The sequence below is a fragment of the Oncorhynchus tshawytscha genome, linkage group LG12 (assembly GCF_018296145.1).
Source record: "Oncorhynchus tshawytscha isolate Ot180627B linkage group LG12, Otsh_v2.0, whole genome shotgun sequence".
NCBI lineage: Eukaryota > Metazoa > Chordata > Actinopteri > Salmoniformes > Salmonidae > Oncorhynchus > Oncorhynchus tshawytscha.
In genome coordinates, this window is record NC_056440.1 from 37,069,260 (window position 1) to 37,093,161 (window position 23,902).

Consider the following 23,902-nt stretch of genomic DNA (forward strand, 5'->3'; position numbering starts at 1 on the left):
TCTCTCAACCAGCTTCATGAGGAATGCTTTTCCAACTGTCTTGAATGAGTTCCCACATATGCTGAACACTTCTTGGCTGCTTTTCCTTCACTCCGCGGTCAAACTCATCCCTAATCATCTCAATTGGGTTGAAGTTGGGTGATTGTGGAGGCCAGGTCATCTGATGCAGCACTCCATCACTCCTTCTTGGTCAAATAGCTCTTACACAACCTGGAGGTGTGTTGGGTCATTGTCCTGTTGAAAAACAAATTATAGTCCCACTAAGCACAAACCAGATGGGTTGGCGAATCAATGCAAAATGCTGTGGTAGCCATGCTGGTTAAGTGTGCCTTGAATTATAAATAAATCACTGACAGTGTCACCAGCAAAAGCACCCTCACACCTCCTCCTCCATGCTTCACTGTGGGAACCACAATTGCGGAGATCATCCGTTCACCTACTCTGCGTTCACAAAGACACGGTGGTTGGAACCAAAAATCTTACATTTGGACTCATCAGACCAAAGGACAGATTTCCACCGGTCTAATGTCCATTGCTCGTGTTTCTTAGCCCAAGCAAGTCTCTTCTTATTATTGGTGTCCTTTAGTAGTGTTTTTTTTTAAACCAATTAAACCATGAAGGTCTGATTCATGCAGTCTCTGAACAGCTGATGTTGAGATGTGTCTATTATTTATTTGGGCTGCAATCTGAGGTGCAGTTAACTCTAATGAACATATTCCCTGCAGCAGAGGTAACTCTGGGTCTTCCTTTCCTGTGGCGGTCCTCATGAGAGCCAGTTTCATCATAGCACTTGATGGTTTTTGCGAATGCATTTGAAGAAACTTCAAAGTTCTCAAAATGTTCAGGATTGACTGACCTTCATGTCTTAAAGTAATGACGGACTGTCATTTCTCTTTGCTTATTTGAGCTGTTCTTGCCATAATATGACCACCCCTACCTTGTCACAACACAACTGATTGGCTCAAACGCATTACGAAGGAAAGAAATTCCACAAATGAACTTATAACAAGGCACAATTGTCAATTGAAACGCATTCCAGGTGACTACCTCATGAAGCTGGTTGAGAGAAGGCCAAGAGTGTGAGTACCATACAGTTGAAGTCGGAAGTTTACATACACTTAGGTTGGAGTCATTAAAACTCGTTTTTCAACCAATCCACAAATTTCTTGTTAACAAACTATAGATTTTGCAAGTCGGTTGAGACATCTACTTTGTGCATGACACAAGTCATTTTTCCAACAATTGTTTACAGACAGATTATTTCACTTATAATTCACTGTATCACAATTCCAGTGGGTCAGAAGTTTACATACACTAAGTTGACTGTGCAGAGATTAAGGTATTTGGTGCAGAGATTAATGTATTTGGTGCAGAGATGAATTAATTTGGTGCGAAACGTGCAGATTAATCTCAGAACAACAGCAAAGGACCTTGCGAAGATGCTGGAGGAAATAGGTAGAAAAGTATCTATATCCACAGTAAAACGAGTTCTATATCAACATAACCTGAAAGGCTGCTCAGCAAGGAAGAAGCCACTGCTCCAAAAACGCCATAAAAAAGACAGACTACGGTTTGCAACTGCACATGGGGACAAATATCGTACTTTTTGGAGAAATGTCCTCTGGTCTGATGAAAAAAAATAGAACTGTTTGGCCATAATGAACATTGTTATGTTTGGAGGAAAAAGGGGGAAGTTTGCAAGCCGTTGAACACCATCCCAACTGTGAAGCACGGGAGTGGCAGCATCATGTTGTGGGGGTGCTTTGCTGCAGGAGGGACTGGTTCACTTCACAAAATAGATGGCTTCGTGAGGCAGGAAAATTGTGTGGATATATTGAAGCAACATCTCAAGATGTTAAAGCTTGGTCACAAAGGGGTCTTCCAAATGGACAATGACCCCAAGCATACTTCCAAAGTTGTGGCAAAATGGCTTAAGGACAACAAAGTCAAGGTATTGGAGTGGCCATCACAAAGCCCTGACCTCAATCCTATAGAAAATGTGTGGGCAGAAGGCTACCCGAAACGTTTGACCCAAGTTAAACAATTTAAAGTCAATGCTACCAAATACGAATTGAGTGTATGTAATCATTTTCTCTACTATTATTCTGACATTTCACATTCCTAAAATGAAGTGGTGATCCTAACTGACCTAAAACAGGGATTTATTACTAGGATTAAATGTCAGGAATTGTGAAAAACTGAGTTTAAATGTTTTTGGCTAAGGTGTATGTAAACTTCCGACTTCAGCTGTGATATATATATATATATATATATATATAAATTAGTGCACAGTAAATGCTGATATATATATAAATAATCGGGTCTCATGAGCATATTGCAAAGAAAGAAAACTGATGCTGGAATATATTCTTAACTGTCACATTTTAAAACGCAATTTTAAGTAATGCCCTCAAAAATAAGATGCCTTTGAAGTTCGAATGCAACAAGTGCAACATTCTGACATCGTTCTACAATCAGTCACTTCTTCCCATTTGTTCTTCCCTGTAATCAGTATTTACTGTGCACTAATACGATTTTATGAGTGAACTCATGGAAAACATCTACGTAATAAATGTACAATTTCACTTATTTTATGAATTTTTATCCACTGTGTATCGAACAAAACACGGTTGACTATTGTTATTGCACTTACCTCGTGTTAGAGCAATAAGCGACAACAGGAAAGTTAGTTTCACAAAGAAATGATGCATTCCTTCTTTTCTGATTTAAAATTGATGTATAATTCCAATTGGAGTTATCATAGATCCTGTTAATTTTCCTCTTCGACAGTTTAAAAAAACGTCCAATTCATCATTTCATAGATCCAAAAAAGTAAACGTTTGCGGCGTGTCTCTAAACTTCGTACATGCGATGTTTTCACTCCAGCTTCGGAGTTGTAAATGACTCAATTCCCGTAACCACATATAGGGGCGTTATGGTTCCGCGCCACTAGGTCTACTTCGCCCACGACAGCTATTCATTATTTTATTTAATCTATAAATGTTCTGAGGAGCACTGGGAAAATACGCACACCCTGTAAAGCTATAAAAGTAGCACCTTTAAAATATATATATATATATCCCAGGCGTTTCCTGTTGGTAGATTTAGCAATCACTGACAAAACAGATACTTTAATGCGACAGTATGTAGAATTTCCAGTAAATCTAGGCTAATTTCTATTAATAAAAACATAAATATAACAGAATGAATCCTCAATTAAACCAGGTTAAACAGTTAACCCTTAGTTTGGAAGAATATGTAGTTTGTGTTATGTAATGTCTTATGTCATAACCAATTTATAACCAAATTGAGGACATATTCCTACATTGTTTATATTTTTGTTGGTGGCCCACACTTTGATTGTATGCTCATTTTACAGTGTGGCTTTCACATCACTAAAATACAAATGTAGAAGCGATCTTATCTTTCAGCAGCCCAAGTGAAGGTGTTCTCTGGTTACTATCATGTTCACATACTCAACATACAGACAAAATCATTCTGTTTTGCTCTCAAAGTTGTGGGGAAAATGTTTGTTTTTCACAGAGGTATGCATGATTCAAATATGTTATCTAGCATGTGAGCCATGATAACAGATCTAATCCTCCATAGCTGGTAAGTAAATGCTGACAGTAGGCCTGAAACAGATAAATACATTCTGGTTGTGCTTAATCAGCAAACACAGAGCAGGTCAGATTTCAAATTTATTCCATCCAATGGCACGTTGACGCAAAGTATTATAGATATTTTTAAATCCTTTGTTACGGATATGGGCTTTGCAATGCCTAAATATCACAGGTACAAATAAAAAAGGCCCTTAATGAGAATGTTTTAGTCTTTTTATGGTGACTTTGGTTTCATAGGCTTGTATGTGTATCCTAAATGGGTCGGATCACAATCAGATCGTCAGTACAAATGTCAACTTCCATTCCCAAACAACATTCATTCATTTAAAAATGTTGCATTAATTCATTTGGAACTAATCATAACCAAAAAGAAGGGGAAATATTTGCAACTGGTGTTTTTTTATGCCTGCAGGGCTTAATTTGTTCAGTGGGGAATCCATATTTCTGTATGACATTTAAAGGAGCTGCATACGCAACAGGACCTCCAGGTAGAACATCAACCTGGAGTGTTGCATGAGAAAGACTGAAGCCAACTTTGCGGCCCTGGGGCCTGAGAATGGAGAGAAGGGTTGGAAGAGGAGAGAATGGAGAGAATGGTAAAGGAGTGAAGGGTTGTGGGAGAATATGATGGAGAGAAGGTAAAGTGGTTGAGGAGGTGGCGATGGTGACAAAAAAACAGCAATAACAACCTGTTTTTCTAACTTTTACAGGAAAACATAGATAAAAGCAATGGAAATGATATAATCGGTTATGGCTTTATCTCCAATGTGTCACATTCCACGGCTGAGTTTTAACAGAATTTGTGTTGCCTTCCTTCTCATTGTGTTGGCCTCCAGTCCAGTGGCTATTACAGATGCAGGACCATAATATTCCACTTCGAAAATGGTTTTATCCAAAGCAATTTACAGTTCAGCGAGTACACATATTTTTTTGTTTAAAGTTGAAATAAGTAAATGGGGAAACAGTGCCACGGTTTGTTTTGTTGATGAAACCGAGGAGAGGAGTGACCGGCAGCATAAAAAAAAAAAAAAAATCTCAGTGCATATTCTGCTTTTCTATGGCATGTGTCATGATATCCGAGGGGGGAACGAAACACTGTTTGTTGTTTGAAGTAGCTTCTTTGTTGTTATAACATCCCAAACAGACACGGCATTTACACCAAGTATGGATTCCATCTTGAAGTATATGTGATCCTTACGGGGATTGAAACCACTACCTTGAGCTTTCTAGAGCCACTCTCTTGCCAACTATCAACTCAAGCCACTGAAAACAGGCTACTGTACAGTACAGTGTAGAATCTCACTATTTTGATCACTCCCTGGAAATGACTTGTGTTTTTCTACCTGTTTGTGCCTGTCCTGTCTTGACTTGCCTAGTTAAATAAAGGTTCAATAAAAAAAATATATAAAAGTTGGCTTTGTTAGCACTCCAAGTTGAGTTTATCACTGTTGGGAGAGGCACTAGTTTCAGTTTGTTTTAGGTTGAGATTGACTATTTCTGAGTTAATCTCAGAGCAATCACTGCTTGACTAAACATTGACATGGTTTATCTAAACATATCTAAACAACGTGGTCTCAGGGCAAATAGTTTATTCTGTAATTAAATCTGTGGCACTAGGTTACATTATGAATGGAAGCGGTCATACATAGAATATTATCCAAACTATAGAATGTATAGTATCATACGTTTTACCCGGTCGTACAATAGCATATGAATTGGATGACGAAATGTATCATACGTCTTGGTAGCCAGCAGAAACAACACTTTAGGCTTAGTGTCTTGCATAGCAGTCGTTCAATCTTCTCAGTGTAACAGTTGGGATAATGGGACAATTCGGAGTACAAAGCACTTCTCATCCCTGGATTGAGGTATGTTTTCAGAGCCTTATCTCGCGGCGGCTCTGTGGTGACTTACTTTAAGCAAACATCCTCTCCGACCCAGTAGTACAGCTTTAAGCAAGCCTAAGGTGTCGGATCTGCTGGGTAACATCTTGGAGGATGTATATTATTCTACAAATTTCTCTGAGACCAGATTGCTTGTTGCACCATAACAACAAAGGAGAATTATGGGGAGAATTTACGTTGGCGGATAATTGACATAGAAAGTTAGAAGAAGTAAAACGACAAAGGGCAGGTGAATTCATGTAGCAGGTTAGGTGAATTGGGTTATGTTTAGAATAAGGGGAAGGGTTAGCTAAAATGTTATAGTTGTCACCCGACCTGACTCGAACATGCAAATTTTGGATTGCCAGACAATCATGGATTAAACCCACCATCCGTATTACACCCACCCATCCTCACCGACCAATCTCCTTACTCTTGTTTCTGTCAAAAGAAACTAGATCATTAGTAGGTATCATACATCCTGGAGGTGCTGAGAAATACACTACATGACCAAAGATGGACACCATCTTGTCGAACATCTCATTCCAAAATCATGGGCATTAATTTGGGGTTGGTTCCCCCTTTGCTATTTTAACAGCCTCCGATCTCAACAAACCATTTCTGTATGGACCTCGCTTTGTGCTTTGGGATCATGAGTGGTGCAGCGGTCTAAAGCACTGCATCGCAGTGCTAGAGGCATCACTAAAGACTCAGGTTCAATCCTGGGCTGTATCACAAAAAACAGGGTTGGTAGTCCCATAGGGCAATGCACAATTGGCCTAGCGTCGTTAGGGGAGGGTTTGGCCGGGGTAGGCCGACAATACTGACTTACCTGGTTAAATTAAAAATAAATGTGCACAGGGGCATTGTCATTCCCCAAACTGTTGCCACAAAGCACAGAATTGTTTAGAATGTCATTGTACGCTGTAGCGTTAAGATTTCCCTTCAATGGAATTAAGGAATGGGACCACCGAGTGCTGAAGCACGTAACGTGTAAAAATGGTCTGTCTGAGGTTGCAACACTAACTATCGAGTTCCAAACTGCAATTTGAAGCAACATCAGCACAAGAACTCTTCGTCGGGAGCTTCATGGAATGGGTTTCCATGGCCGAGCAGCCGCACACAAGCCTAATATCACCATACACAGTGCCAAGTGACGGCAGGAGTGGTGTAAAGCTCACTGCCATTGGAATGAGATGTTCGACGAGCAGGTATCCACATACTTTTAGACATGTAGTGTATGTACGATGTACAATACCAGTCAAAAGTTTGGACACACCTACTCCTTCAAGGGTTTTTCTATATTTTTACTATATTCTACATTGTAGAATAATAGTGAAGGCATCAAAACTATGAAATAACACATTCATTCATTTATTTTTGAAATGGAACGTTTAAAGAGGAGCTGGTTTGGAGAGACGTTGCCATCTACTGTAGTAACAACAGATCCTGATAAATAAGAATACACCATTTTCCCATTTATCTCAGCACATGGACCAAGAAGGCCATTTTCGAATGTTGAATTGTACTGTAACTTACATGGTGAAAAATACACATTGATTCCATTGTATATCCCACCAGGGTTGTTTTTAGATTGACTTCAAGCTTTATGAGCTCAAATCCAGATAGGAGCCATTATTTTACAAAAAGATGTTCATATGATAGCGAAGATATTCAAAACCTTGCAGAGTGCCTATCCAACTGACAATCTCTTAGAAAAAATAAACTGTTGGAACCAAGACTTAAAAGAACTCAAATGTACGCTTACTCCAGTATACTGTAAACAAATGTTTAGAATTTATTGTACAAGAGACAAAATTCACAAAGTCTACAGCACAATTGCAGTCTTGTCTTAAGTGTAAAACTAATAATGACTCAATAATCCATGCTTTCTTTTTTATAAAAAATCAAATAAATGTTTGTATTTTTGATTATTTGTTTCCCTCCATTATAAAAGCTTCAAGTCTTTCTCTCTCTCTCTCATTACGTGTTACTTAGATGAATGCGTCTTTTCCTAAAACCAGAGTGCCATCCATCCCAATTCAACAATCCTAAACTGGTCCAATATGATCCATGTCTCTAGATCTACTGTCGTTGAGATGAAGTGTGCAGTACGTCCAACCCACCCAGACCATACAGCACTTTGAGCTGCAGAGAAACATACAGTGATTGTTTCTGCCTATTGAAAACCAAAACCATCTCTCCTCACCCCTCCACATGCCCATGGAAGAAGTGGTCAGAAGTGAGTTTTTGGGCCTGAATGCCAAAACATTCAGGAGATGAAGGTGCTTAAAGTTGACCCTTTTTGCATACACCACCATACCATGAGACACCCATGTCTTCAACCCTGGGAAATATAAACGGTTGAGTTTGATATCATCTAAAAGCTTTTACAAAGTGTTTTCAAACTATTTGATTATTTATTGAAAAAAAATCTAAAAACGTCGATGATCGAAAAACTCGTAAACTCGAAAAAAATGTCATATTCACATATGTTGTGTCAATTTCACACGTCATTTTGTATTGTGCCCACGATCTGTTGAGACACAACATGCTCTGGAATTTCAATCATAAAAATAGAATTCATAGAATGGACCTACCCCAGCTGGCACATTTGGTTCCTTGGAAGTACAGTACCTGTATTTGGTTCTGTGAATGAAGCCATTTTCCTGACTTTAAACATTCTGAGAATGGAAGTGAAAATTTTGCCTTGTACAATTTTTGGTTGCAGTGAGGTTCTGAGAACGTTTTAATATGGTTCCCTGAATGCTCTCCTGGGAGGTTATATATTGACGTTCCGAGAACGGAAAATGTAGGTTATTTGAAGGTTTTTTAATGACTCCCCTAAAACTTTCACAGAAAGTTTAAATAAGATTTTTCATAACACTTCTAGCTTATTTAAATGTAATTCCCATTTTAGAACATTTATCAGCCAGAACATGACACCCACCCTGTATTCAAGAACGTGTTGTGTCTTATCCGACGGCGGGCACAATACTAAAACCTTAGAGGACGTAAAATACAATCTATGCTATAGCATATACGAATATGAAACAAATTGGAGTTTTAAGATAATTGACGATAAAAAGTTTTTTTTTTAAAACTTTATCCCCATGAATGATCAAATAGTTTGACAACCCTGTTTGTAAGCTTTTAAATGATAAATCTCAACCCATTATATTTTCCAGTGATGAAGACATGGACGTCTCATGTCTTCATTTCTTGTTATTTTTTTAAATGTCGGTTAATGTGTATATTGTTGTTGTATTGCTAGATATTGCTGCACCGTTGGAGCTAGAAACATGAGCATTTCGCTGCACCTGTGATAACATCTATATAACTGTGTACATGACCAATAAACAAAACAAAAAAAAATATTATTGTATAGTGGGGTATGCAATATGGGTCAACTTTGAGAACCTGTATCTCTTGAATGTTTTGGCATGCAGGTCCAAAAAGTAATTTTCTGAGAATTTCTACAATTAAACAAAGGTTTTGTTCAAATCAATAGGGTTGCTGTCAAAATGTGATTGAAATCAAATGCATTTACCCATATGATTTACTGTACATGTCATTGGTTCCAGTGTTGACTCATGGCACTCCACTGGATTATATAGCAATGTGGTGAAGTGTGAACAACAGAGCAACTAACAAAGTTTGCCGAAGTGTGAAAAACAAACAACTTTCTCTCCTGCTCTCTCCTCTCCTCATCTTCGTCCATCACACACACACACACACACACACACACACACACACACACACACACACACACACACACACACACACACGCACGCACGCACACACACACACACACACACACACACACACACACACACACACACACACACGCACACGCGCACACACACACACGCGCACACACACACACACGCGCACACACACACACACACAGGTGTGAGTATTAATTTTACACTATTTGTTGAAACACCTTCTGTGTAGCAATGCTTGTGCAAGGAACACAAGCATTTTGCTACACCCGCAATAAGATCTTCTAAATATGTTCATACAACCAACACAGTTTGATTTGATGTGATGTGTCACATTTCCCATTGACAGTAAAATGACTCTAAAAGGCAACTGATTTATCGAATCCTTTGAACGGTCAACTGATCAGTTTCCTCTTGGGACCATGTGCTGCGCTGATATCCACACCAGTCGTGTTGTGTCAACTTCTCTCACCTGTTTGTCTCTGAGCTGCCCTGTCACACCAAGAGGAAATGTTTAGGCTGTGGGAGCAGGGAGGGCCAGGAGACTCTGTCACCTCGGTTACACCACACAAAGTGCAAAACCTTCCAACCCAAACACCCAACTCCCCACAGAACACCTCAAAGGGCTCCAATGGATCCAATGAGACTGTTTCAGGAGTTGTTTGGTTTGGCGGTTCCCACCTAATGACAGCCCTACCAACTTTTTGTCCTGCTTCTTGTCTTGGGGACAAGCCTGGCAATTACCATGTTGAGTGCACACCAACCTCCTGTAAAAGGCTATAGGATCTAATCAAATCAAATCAAACTTTATTTATCACATGCTCCGAATACATCAAGTGTAGACTTTACCTGTGAAACAAGTGTAGACTTTACCTGTGAAATGCTTACTTACAAGCCCTTAACCAACAGCACAGTTCAAGAAGAAGAAAATATTTACCAAGTAGGCTAAAATAAAAAGTAGTAATAAGAAGTAACACAACAAGAATAACAATAACGAGGCTATATACAGGAGGCACTGGTACCGAGTCAGTGTGCAGGGTTACAGGTTAGTTGTGGTAATTTGTGTATGTGGGTGGGGGTGAAATGACTATGCATAGATGATAAACGGTGAATGTAAATTGTCCGGTGGCGATTTTATTAATTGTTCAGCAGTATTAAGGCTTGGGGGTAGAAGCTGTTGAGGAGCCTTTTAATCCTAGACTTGGCGCTCCGGTACCGCTTGCTGTGCGGTAGCAGAGAAAACTGTCCATAACTTGGGTGACTGCAGTCTTTGACAATTTTATGGGCTTTGCTCTGACACCGCCTATTGTATAGGTCCTGGATGGCAGGAAGCTTGACCCCAGTGATGTACTGGGCTGTTCGCACTACCCTCTGTAGCGTCTCATGGTCAGATGCCGAGTAGTTACTATACCAGGCGGTGATGCTCTCGATGGTGTAGCTGTAGAACCTTTTGAGGATCTGGGGACCCATGCCAAATCTTTTCAGCCTCCTGAGGGGGAAAAGGTTTTGTCGTGCATCTTCACGACTGTCTTGATATGTTTGGAACATGATAGTTTGTTGGTGATGTGGACACCAAGGAACTTGAAACTCTCAACCCGCTTCTCTGCAGCCCCGTCAATGTTAATGGGGGCCTGTTCGGCCCTCCTTTTCCTGTAGTCCACGATCAGCTCCTTTGTCTCACATTGAGGTAGAGGTTGTTGTCCTGGCACCATACTGCCAGTTCTCTGACCTCCTCCCTATAGGCCGCCTCATCTTTGTCAGTGATCAGGCCTACCACTGTCGTGTCGTCAGCAAACTTAATGATGGTGTTGGAGTCGTGGGTGAACAGGGAATACAGGAGGGGAGTAAGTTCACACCCCTGAGGGGCCCCAGTGTTAAGGAGCAGCGTGGCAGATGTGTTGATGCCTAGGGCAGTGTGGATTGCGATTGAGATTGCGTCATCTGTGGATCCTAATCAATGTAACATATGACATGACTTTTATACCACCTCCAGGGACCTGAGCTTCTAAATCATCCAACCTGAGAAAATCTGATCATCTTGCTTATAATAAAACAGGGAGTTACAGGCTATGTACAGTGAAATCAGAATAAAACAGGGAGTTACAGGCCATGGACAGTGAAATGAGAATAAGGGAGATAATCAACATGATTACTATCACATTGATTTATTTGGGAGTTATACAGTATCAGCACATATAGGATAGTGGACCCTACGTGGTCTTGTCAAGGGGTGTGAAGCATCAAAAGTCACATGGAATCAGGTGATAAATTGTGGTATTTACAGGTGCAGAAGGTAAGCTGAAACTTTGGAATATGGAACTACCGAATATAAGAAGTGGACGAACACGAACATGAACATTCAAAATAATAAACAATAATCTAAGTGGCCAATTCGCTGAACCTAGCTGCTTCTAAGGCTGATTGCCTTCAAAATAGGCAGAGCGCCAATAACTTTGACAGTGTCAATAATTCATCACACAGCTGAGGTTAAGAGAGCCCTGGGACAATATGCCACTCCTGCCTAAGCTCTCCTGGAATGAACAACCTGAATAGGTTAAATGCCCAACCCCTAACACTGGGATAATCCAAAATGCACCTTCCCAGTAAACAATTCTTGGGAGAGAAAACGTTTTTGTAATTTTACCCTTAATGTTCCCTTGATGTTTGAGTGTCCAGTTTTCCTTTAGTTATAGGAACAAAAACCTTCTGAGAACCTATTTAGCATGTTTTGGCGTTCGAGTCAGGAGAACATTCCTTCAATGTCAAACAGAACGAACCCAGAACGTGGTTACCATGTTCTCAGAATAGCCCATATTAATGTTCTAGACACGTTTCATGTGGCATTGCAAGAACATGAACGTATCGAATGACGTTTAAAACACAGGAAGATGTGTCATGGTCCCCTGGAGGTTTTTTCAATTAGCGAAGGTACAAAAAAAGGGTGTCCTCCATGTGGATAAAACAAATGCCTTGTTTGCTAAGTTATATAACTGTATTGTACATTGCTCTTTGTTACTTTAAAAAAAAATTATATCTCCATTAGCACAGTATACATTATCCCAACTGTGTACAACAAATCCCATTGTTAGGGCAGAGACATTCTTTTTATAATTTTTTTAATAATTATATATTTTTTCTATTGTGTTATTGACTGTACGATTGTTTATTCCATGTGTAACTCTGTGTTGTTGTTTGTGTCGCACTGCTTTGCTTTATCTTGGCCAGGTCACAGTTGTAAATGAGAACTTGTTCTCAACTAGCTTACCTGGTTAAATAAAGGTGAAATAAAATATATAGATATTTTTTAAAGTGTCCATCCCATCTAATACCTCCCACACCGAGACAATACTACAAGCAGTCTTCAACTGGGGATATTTAGCCTACCCGGAAACAGGAAAAAATACACCATTGTATTGCAGTCTCATTATTTGTGTATCAACCATAGATTAATGTATCCTACCCCTCTAGTATTGTTCTTATGAATGGCTGCAGGATATGGTTTACAAACAGTATTGTTGGATTACAGGTTATACTGTCAAATGGGAGGAAATGCTGGCCTGGGTCCTTGGCTGCTGTTCTCCTGAGGAGATTGCGTTGGGAGGGGGTGACAATAAGAAGTGTGATTTTGGGTTGAATATACCAACTGATTGAGTGCTGATATTAGGCAATGGTTCACAAATGTGTTTGGCACCATGATCCATCTAAAGCCTTTTGAGCTGTCTGGTGACTAGCCAGTATTTCTAAACAATTTATATTTAGCCAACCCAGTCCGGATCGACTGCCAGCCACTGAACAAGATACTTAAAGTGGTTAAAGTGGTGGCTAAAATCTCCAACACCTAATCACAACTAATTAGGTTAAAATCGGGTTAACATGTCATGAGATGCGTAAACACACATTTATCACTTTTATGTTGGCCACTGCAGCCACTTCCCAGTATTGTGTCCTTGGCGCTCCAGCTACTGTACGGGGGACACAATGTATGAACAGGCTCACCAAGGGTTAATAGTAGTACCTACCTCAGTGCTGTGGAACCGTGGGAGTTCAGACTCCTATAGCTGCTCTGGTTCAGTTTTGGGCTGTGCAATCACATAAAGGAAGTTAGTGGGAGCCAGTCACATGGGACAGCTTCCTTCTTTTGTTTACTGGAAGATTGTATCAACCTTTGTGGCTCCTGGATGCTGTCCTGTCACACCATGCCTGCTGCCCCATATTATGCCCCTGCATTTCTCTGTCCATCGTCACCCTCTGTCCTGCTCCCTAAGCTCTCATAAGACTCCTCTCCCTTCACACTGCATTCTTGGTCCCAGCACTTCTCCATGTCAACGCTAATGAATTTATATTTTCAGTTGCTCATGTCTGAAATACAAGCTTGGTTGAGGTTGAGGTTAATGTTGCTATATGGTTGTTTCATCATGAACAATATGAACATGTAGAGTGTGGTATCCAAAGGGAGTCACTGCTAAGTGAGAAAGCTGATTTCTCTTTCATCCGAGAAATGTGTCATAGAGTAAGGACACTAATAAGCAGAAGAGTGCCTCTCCCACTGACCATGGTTCCCAGGAAGTGAGAACACCATTCCCTTTGTTACCTCAATTAAGTGATAATGCTCGAGAAGCCGGTGTTTGGAGGATATATTGGCACGGGTGTTGTTAGGTCCGAGACGAAGTCGAAGGCCAGCAAACTGTGCCAATATATCATCCAAACACCGGCTTCGAGGATATTATCACTTTTATACAATGGGTTACCAATAAAATAGAATGGGTTACCAACATATTCAAATAATTGTCATTAAAAACGTTATTTTGATTAATTTATTCACACTATTTCATCCTTCCACAAGATATAGTCCCGGCACAAGTCTAGGGTTGCTTCCCAAGCCGGCTGGTCGTTCTATCCGTTCGGTTGCCAGAGACGCGACCCAGACGTTCAGTCTTTTTGTGCTGAATCTGTGGACACGACCCAGTTGTTCGTTCTAAATGTTCCATTTCCGTATTGGCTGGCAATGTTTTTATCCCTTGGTTGCTAGTTAGCCAACTACGGCTAATTTACAGTCACATCAAACAGTGCAGCCAGAATAACAACAGTAGTGGCATTTGCATTTGTTTAAGCTGTTTTCTAGTGACATAAATCTGGTTAGATCCGTAACAATGAACTAATGAGGCACGATTTCGCCTTGCATAGAAAATGTGCTCTCTCATTAGGACACTGTTCTTCAGAGGAGCTAGCCAACAACAGAGCTAACACAATCACTTCAAACTGAAGCAGGAAAGACTGCATTCAAGCTGCACTTCGTTTAGTTTTACATTTTTTCAATTGACATTTCTTTGTATATATCCATAAAAATGATGCCAGTTGATAATCACTACCTCCCTGTCTGTTTCATCCCGACTCCCGACATGTTCATTACTATGGGACAGCTGGAGATCGAATTTGAATATTGAAACAATGTTGCAAATGTCGGAGAGACAGACAGCAGGGTTTATACAAATCCCCACTGTTGAAAACGAAATGTTAGTCAAAAAGAAATCTGAGATAATGTCCAGATACTTTTTATTGTGGAGATCAACTTTATAAATTGCCTGGCTGGGCTGATGAGACAGTGGATTGCACAGTCAGATGGAACAGAGTAAAAAGGCATTTTAAAGTCATATATTTAGCCGGTGGTAACTTGTGGTATAAACACGGGTTGGAAAGCAGATTTAACCAATCAGCATTCAGGATTAGAAGCATCCGTTGTATAACAGTCAATAATTACTGGGATTTTATTCTCACAGTTCTCACCTCACGATACCAGCGTTTTACCTGTGTGTTCTTTCAACTGCCGGGGTGGCAGGGTAGCCTAGTGGTTAATATCACAAACTAGTGGTTAGTGTGTAGGACTAGTAACCAAAAGGTTGCAAGTTCAAATCCCTGAGCTGACAAGGTACAAATCTGTCATTCTGCCCCTGAACAGGCAGTTAACCCACTGCTCCTAGGCCATCATTGAAAATAAGAATTTGTTCTTGCCTAGTTAAATAAAGGTAAAAAAATAAAAAAATGTAAATTACAGCATCAAAATATGACAAGTTAAAACAACAAAAATGTGTTCAAGTCATTTTGCCGACTGTCTCTATGAAATCAGATTACATCAAATGTTTTTCAGATTCAGGTTTATTTAATTTTCATTGCACATACTGTATAAAATAAATCTGCTGAGGAAGGATTCTGTATTTGCTGAAGAAGTGTTCTCAAGGTTTTGACTTTCCCTGTGTTGGTCGGATGCGCTCTGTCCGAGACTCTAAATCCCCTCCCTTGAGCCCTAGATAACAGATATATTTCATAGGGTAAATGTTGGCTTCCCAACATCCCATTAAAGCCACTGTGTGAGGTGCAGCCAGGAAAAATTGGCGAATTTATTGAGTTTGGGAAATATGTGGCCTTTTCTTCACAAGGATATCCCCTAGGACATGGTTTCTCCCCAGTACTTTATCCATGTTTCCTTTTCTATCTAGTTCTCTCTTTCACTCCCTCTCTCACCATCTCTCTTTCTCTCACTTATCCTTTACTTCCCTGCTTGCTGAGCCTTGCTCCCCCAGTCTCTATCTAGCATATATATATATATATATATATATACAGTTGAAATCGGAAGTTTACATACACATTGGCCAATTCCTAACATTGAATCCTAGTAAAAAGTCCCTGTCTTAGGTCAGTTAGGATCACCACTTTATTTTAAGAATGTGAAATGCCAGAATAATAGTAGAGAGAATTAGTTATTTCAGCTTTTATTTCTTTCATCATATTCCCAGTGGGTCAGAAGGTTACATACACTCAATTAGTACTTGCTAGCATTGCATTTAAATTGTTTAACTTGGGTCAAACGTTTCGGGAATCCTTCCACAAGCTTCTCACAATAAGTTGGGTGAATTTTGGCCCATTCCTCCTGACAGAGCTGATGTAACTGAGTCATGTTTGTAGGCCTCCTTGCTCGCACACACTTTACCAGTTCTGCCCACACATTTTATATAGGATTGAGGTCAGGGCTTTGTGATGGCCACTCCAATACCTTGACTTTGTTATCCTTAAGCCATTTTGCCACAACATTGGAAGTATGCTTGGGGTCATTGTCCATTTAGAAGACCCATTTGCGACTAAGCTTTAACTTTCTGACTGATGTCTTGAGATGTTGCTTCAATATATCCACAGAATTTTCCTCCCTCATCGTGCCATCTATTTTGTAAATTGCACCAGTCCCTCCTGCAGCAAAGCACCCCTACAACAGGATGCTGCCACCACCGTGCTTCACGGTTGGATGGTGTTCTTCGGCTTGCAAGCCTCCCCCTTTTTCCTCCAGAAATATAACGATGGTCATTATGGCCGAACCGTTCTATTTTTGTTTCATCAGACCAGAGGACATTTCTCCAAAAAGTTTGATGTTTGTCCCCATGTGCGGTTGCAAACCGTAGTTTGGCTTTTTTTATGGCGGTTTTGGAGCAGTGGCTTCTTCCTTGCTGAGCTGCTTTTCAGGTTATGTCGATATAGGACTCATTTTACTATGGATATAAATACTTTTGTACCAGTTTCCTCCAGCATCTTCACAAGGTCCTTTGCTGTTGTTCTGGGATTGATTTGCAATTTTCTCACCAAAATATGTTCATCTCTAGGAGACAGAACGCGTCTCCTTCCTGAGTGGTATGACGGCGGCGTGGTCCCATGGTGTTTATAGTTGCGTACTATTGTTTGTACAAACAAACGTGGTACCTTCAGGTGTTTGAAAATTGTTCCCAAGGATGAACCAGACTTGTGGAGGTCTACATTTGTTTTCTGAGGTCTTGGCTGATTTCCCTATGATGTCAAGCAAAGAGGCACTGCACTTGAAGGTAGGCCTTGAAATACATCCACTGGTACACCTCCAATTGACTCAAATGATGTCAGTTAACCTATCAGAAGCTTTGACATCATTTTCTGGAATTTTCAAGCTGTTTAAAGGCACAGTCAACTTAGTGTATGTAAACTTCTGACCCACTGAAATTACAGTGAATTTTAAGTGAAATAATGTGTCTGTAAACAACACTACACACACTAAGTTGACTGTGCCTTTAAAAAGCTTGGAAAAATCCAGATCATGATGTCATGTTTGGCCAAATGCACCAAAAGCGTTGTCTTGGCTGTTTGCTTAGGGCCGTTTTACTGTTGGAAGGGGAAACTCCGCCCCAGTCTGAGGTCCTGAGTGCTCTGAAGCAGGTGTTCATCAAGGATCTTGCTGTACTTGGCTTCATTCATCTTTCCCTTGATCCTGACTAGTCTCCCAGTCCCTGCCGCTGAAAAACATCCCCACATCATGATGCTGCCACCACCATGCCTCACCGTAGGGATGCTGCCAGGTTTCCTCCAGACAAGACCCTTGGCATTCAGGCCAAAGAGTTCAATATTGGTTTCATTAGACGAGAGAATCTTGTTTTTTTCATGGTCTGAGAGTCCTTTAGGTGCCTTTTGCAAACTCCAAGTGCTGTCCTCCCTTTTACTGAGGAGTGGCTTCCGTCTGTCCACTCTACCATAAAGGCCTGATTGGTTGAGTGCTGCAGAGATGGTTGTCCTTCTGAAAGGTTCTCCCATATCCACAGAGGAACTCTGGAGCTCTGTCAGAGTGACCATTGGGTCCTTGGTCACCTCCCTGACCAATGTCCTTCTCCCCCGATTGCTCATTTTGGCCGGTCGGCCAGCTATAGGAAGAGTCTTGGTGGTTCCAAACTTCTTCCATTTTAGAAGGATGGAGGCCACTGTGTTCTTGGGGACCTTCAACGCTGCAGAAGTGCTTTGGTACCCTTCCCCGATCTGTTACTCGACACGATCCTGTCTCGGAGCTCTACGGATTATTCCTTCGACCTCATGGCTTGGTTTTTGCTCTGACATGCACTGTCAACTGTGGGACCTTATATAGACAAGTGTGTGCCTTTCCAAATCATGTCCAATCATTTGAATTTACCACAGGTGGACTCCAATCCAGTTGTAGAAACATCTCAAGGATGATAAATGGAAACAGAATGCACCTGAGTCTCAGAGCAAAGGATCTGAATACTTATGTAAATAAGGTATTTCTAAAAACCTGTTTTCGCCTTGTCGTTATGGGGTGTTGTGTGTAAATTGCTGAGGACATTTTTGTATTTAATTCATTTTAGAATAAGGCTGTAACATAACAGAATGTGGAAAAAGTCAAGGGGTCTGAATACTTTTAAAAGGCACTGCATATTATCGCCTGTCCTCTGCTGTAGGTCTACAGTATCAGGCAGAAATGTTATGCTCCACACCCATTTCTTGGGCCATGAGTCAAGAGGTCCTCCCAGATTTTTTTTTTACTACTTTACTTCCCATAAAATGTAAAAATAGATTGAGCTCACATCCATCTCAAAATGTGTACTTTCTCAACACTAAATGATACTTTGCACTGGTGACACTAGAGGAACTTTCTCTCAAACATAACTCATCTCCCTGAAGATTATCCAAAGATCTCCCATAAGGCTACCCAAATTGGAAAACGAGTGCACCATTTTCACATTATGGTCCCTGAGGTGTTGTTTACCAGCCAATGAGCCAAGAGAACTGGTGGTCCAGGAAACGGCTCAACAAAAGGCTTCCAGTGGTATGGGAGTATCTGTCTGCCCATGCAGCTCAGTATTCTGTGTCATGATGAGGTAATTCACCAAATTCACAATATTCTGACTTATTGCATCACCTCCTCCAGGCCAATCGGAATTCCAGTTAGGAGAGTCACCTTTTCCTAGAAACACTCCTCTTTTCATTCTTTTCACTTTAGTGGCTTACTAATATCCTCCCTTTATGGGTATATGGCCGTGCATAGTGCAATCAAACATTTATCTTATCATTACTTCAGGATAAAATCCGGCATATATTTTCAACATCAACTTCTGCAATTTTTATACTAGAAGATGAGAGATCCTGAGTTTGATATTCCTTCATAGGGTATGCTGATGTAGTCACGATTAGAGTGTTGTGAGAGGCTAAGGATCACTGATCAGCAGGACAGACTGGCTCCATGCCCCATGGAATTCTGGGTAAATATCTGCGGACCAGTCATGGGAATGAAATACATGTCAAGTCTCAGAGCGGGGACAGTAGCACTGGCACCAACACAGCAAGTCCACAACTGTGCCTCTGTGTGTGAGTGAGGGACTTTCCTTCTTTCTCTCTTTCTTTCATTCTTCCTTTTCCTTCTCTCTCAATATTTGCAGCAAAACAATCTACTTAAGACTGATGGACTCTGGTTGTTTAAGCAAAATATAGTGTTACATCAAGTGTTTTTTTTTACAAGACTGAATAGTCGTGTATGCCTCAATTGTGTGTGTGTGTGTGTGTGTGTGTGTGTGTGTGTGTGTGTGTGTGTGGGTGTGTGTGTGTGTGTGTGTGTGTGTGTGTGTGTGTGTGTGTGTGTGTGTGTGTGTGTGTGTGTGTGTGTGTGTGTGTGTGTGTGTGATCTAATGTTTGTTTGGGGAGAGGGAAGGAAGGGTGAGGAAGATTAGTACTCTCCTATGAGCGCTGTGTAATGTCGGTATGTGAGCACTGAGTACTATGGTAGTAGACTGTGACACTCTGGTTTAGAAAGAGACTTGGAGATCAGTGTTGTGCTAGCTGGACAATGGACCACCAGGGGGTTTTTACTACACATTGAAGACAGCATGTACATATCTTCCTTTCTTCCATAGCCAGGTTCCTTCACTTCTTGTGGTAAAAGTCCCTGTTATCATGTGGTCCTATTCTGCAGCTCACATAGAGAGCCTGCCCAGATCAACAATATCCATATTCGACCTTACAAATGTTTTTCTTTACTGTCCTCTCTCTCTCTCCTTCCCCTCTCTCTCTCTCTCCTTCCCCTCTCTCTCTCTCCTTCCCTCTCTCTCTCTCCTTCCCCTCTCTCTCTCTCCTTCCCCTCTCTCTCTCTCCTTCCCCTCTCTCTCTCCTTCCCCTCTCTCTCTCCTTCCCCTCTCTCTCTCCTTCCCCCCTCTCTCTCTCCTTCCCCTCTCTCTCTCTCCTTCCCCTCTCTCTCTCTCCTTCCCCTCTCTCTCTCTCCTTCCCCCTCTCTCTCCTTCCCCTCTCTCTCTCCTTCCCCTCTCTCTCTAAACTTCCGTTAGGCAAAATGTTCCATATAATATGGTACCATCAACACTAAATCACCTTCAACTTCCTCCTCTCACTAACTTCAGAATTTCTTTGATGTGTCCTGAATGCCTAACATGTGAAAACCAAAACAGTTGTTTAAGGCAAGTTTCAGCTCAAGCCCTCATGCTTTTCACAGGGTTTTCAGATGTCCACCCCCTACTCTCTCCAAACGATGCCACATTTAAGAGTCAACGCATTTCAGACCTATTTTGTTTGTGTCTGGCACAAACTATTGTCCTATTCATGATATGACTACTTCTACATAGTGGGAAACACACAGAGTAACAGGGAGGAAATAATTCTGCAACGACATCTGTGAGAAAGAAGGAGAAACAAAAGGTTGATTACACCTTGGGCGTTATACCGTGATCACACACAAATGGGACGATTGTAAAATATAATCAACAGCCTGATAAAGTGCACATCGGACAAGTGAAGTCTAAAGAGGCAATCAGCAGTTGAAACGATAACAAAGCTTCTCTCCGCCATGGTTTCGCAAAGAAGCTGAGGGATGGGGCTGGAGAAATGTAACCACTCTCAAATCATAGACAGAGGTAAGGACTGACCATGCATGATATCAAAATTACAGTTTCAACCATGTTTTGAGGCTATGTAATGTTTTGAGGCTATGTTTATATTTGGGGTTATTATGACAGTTGAACTCAGCTCATGAGGCATTTATATGTTATATTGTATTCCAGAATCAATGGGTGCATATCATTAATTTATTAATTTAAAGTCCAAAAATACATAGTAGCTACTGTATTTCCCCTTTAAGTGCAGTGCAGTTCTTCAGTACTTTATTTCAACTTGCTTTGGATGATAAAAAGTCCCTGTTATCATGAGGTCCTATTCTGCAGCTCACATAGAGAGACCGTCCGGGATCAACAATATCTCTGATTTATTGCATGCATTCGCAACAGCCTTGCATAAGTTTACTAGTTCTTTATGTTGCCTATGAATGCATAATAAAAGCAGTATTCTAAGGATTTTGATTGATGTGCGATGAACACTTTTTTTACGATATCTGACGAAGATCTCAAATATGTCTCCCTGGTGTATGGGGGTTCTTTCGTCTCTTCCTCAAAACTCAAACCTGGCACATTGCCATTTTAAAGGTCCAATGCAGCTATTTTATCTCAATGTCAAATCATTTCTGGGGAACAATTAAGTACCTTACTGTGATAAATGAACAAAAATAGCTTCTTAACAAAGAGCAATTTCTCAAGCAAGAATTTTGCTATAACTGTCTGGGAGTGGTCTGATTGGGGAGAGGGAAACTGAAAACTAGCTGTTATTGGCAGAGAGGTTTGGAACTCTTTCTTATTGCTCTTGAACTAATTTACCCCATCGTGATGTCACCATGGAAGGCCAAAACTTCCATGATGCACCCCGACCCAAAAGGCAGTGAGATTCTAAGGACATATGGCTTTCTTTAACCAACTTCAGCAGTGCTCTGAGGATGCTCCACCCTTTCTGATCTTTTGGTGTGTTCAATGGTACTGTACTGTGAGTATTTAACTTATGCACTATGTAGCAGCCTCCCTGGGGTGGAGATGATCTTTGACTGTACATTATCGTCACAGTAATAATGCAGTGTATGTGTCCTCAAGAGGTTTATTAGAATAACATTGAAAATATCTATTTGTACAAATGTTATTTTGGGAAAGTAGAGCTTTTGCATATGCACAATTGATGCTTTGTATCATGGCATCTGTGTCCAGTGTCTTCTATAGTCTTTTGTGTATCTGTCATTTCTGGGCAACAGAATATCTAATTTGGTACTGCTGTTTTATTCTGTCAACATTGACCATTTTAAAGCCCTACTGTTTATGGAACTTAAACAATTAGAATTGTTTCACAATGTGTTGGTTTGTTAGACCCAAATGAACTGACTTATTCTAACTTGACATACCTCTGGTCAGAACATGGCATGTTCATAGACACAAACAGTGTCTCCTTCCTGTCGTGTTCCATTCATACCAGTGTCCCATCAGGTCAGAGGTAGAAATCACTTCTCCCAGCGTTCTGTGCAACAGGAAATGGCCTCCTATTCCCAGGCCGGGCGTGGGGCGGAGAATCAGTGTTGCCACAGGATGATGTTACACAGTAGGGGAGAACCAGGATGAACGTAACACTTTTAGTTTTTTTCCTAATTACTCAGCGATCAATAGCGATAGAGACACCATATTTTATTAGTTGTGATTTCATTTCAGGGGAAATAAGTTGAAATTAAATAGACCGAGAACAGAACTACCACAACCTTACTTTTGTACTTGCCAGCAGGACAGGAGTAACAGCCTTGGGACGGAAGTAACGGCTAGTGAGAAGCGCACAATATCTGTCTTATCTTCTTGTTTCTGGTTTGTAATGCTCGTTACTTTCAACAAATGTACTATCAGCCATCATTTCATGTATTAGAGTTAAATAATTGATGCTTTTGGTTCATACATAAATGTATGAAAATGAGCCATGAGTCAACAGCGCAATGTTGCACAACCACAATATTTAGCCTTATGAATATTAATCAGACTAAAATGGATGGCATAATAGCTGTATTAACCATCATTTTCTCATCTCACTTTAATGGGAATGTAGTAGGAGATGTTTTTCACCATTTCCATTGACTATTCATGCCTAATTCGATCAGGTGCGCTCCAGCTGCCCTTGTCAAGCGCACTCTTGGTGTCTTGATAGAATAAACATCTTTATTCACTTCACAAACAACAAACTCATCATGTCTCTCACATTTCCATGACTTGACATAAGGTAATAAGGACCCCCAGAATTATAAAGATATTTTATGATGACGTAATTCAACCACTTAACTGCCGATGAAAGCTCATGTGAGAAGCTGATCCATCAAGTGAATTGATTAAGTCATAATTCGAATGATGTCATATATCATTTTCAAACATTCAGTCACTTGTTGATATTTTGCTAGCATTATAAAAGCAATGTGAACTAGAGGAGACAACGGCCTGTGCTGAAACATTCATTTCCATTATATTCCAGGTCATCAGTTTACATTGTGTTACTTTCCCCCCAACCGTCTCTCCTGTAACTTCTCCCAGACTAAAACCCAGAGCTAGCATGACACTTGAAGCCTGTGCTGTCATTTAGTCACTAGATGGGATAAGAAAATGACATATGTTTGGAACCTTATTAAAGAACAACTGCGAAACATGGCCGGACTGGGCTGTTTTTTTTTTTTTTTTGCAGGTAGGTCATCCTCCGCATTATGAACATGCTGACTTCACTACGTCATTCCAGCTTCTGTGATATCTGAGAAAATGGGCTTGTATAGTACTTTCGTCGCGGCTTTCCCCTTCCCCTTTCAGTAGAGGGATATCAGTAAGACTTGCAAGCTTTGGTTCTGAGGGTGGAAATGGGCTATAATGGGGAGAGTGATGACTAGTCTTTCCTAAAGCACGGTGTTCATTTGGTTCATAGTTAAATGACAATAAAAACGTAATACTATACCTCACGCTCTCTGACTATACTGTATGTACTT

The 23,902-nt window shown here is 40.7% G+C and overlaps 1 protein-coding gene across 2 annotated transcripts in view; it reads right to left on the bottom strand.

The window, feature by feature from the left end:
- LOC112263102 (neurogenic locus notch homolog protein 1-like) overlaps positions 1 to 2,907 on the bottom strand; it is a 50,128-nt gene extending 47,221 nt beyond the window's left edge. For both annotated transcript variants that reach the window (XM_042294883.1, XM_042294882.1), the window contains exon 1: positions 2,654 to 2,907. In XM_042294883.1, the coding sequence (XP_042150817.1) occupies positions 2,654 to 2,711 (58 nt within the window). In that variant the 5' untranslated portion in view covers positions 2,712 to 2,907. The remainder of the gene's footprint in view (positions 1 to 2,653) is intronic.
- Positions 2,908 to 23,902: the final 20,995 nt, after the last annotated feature.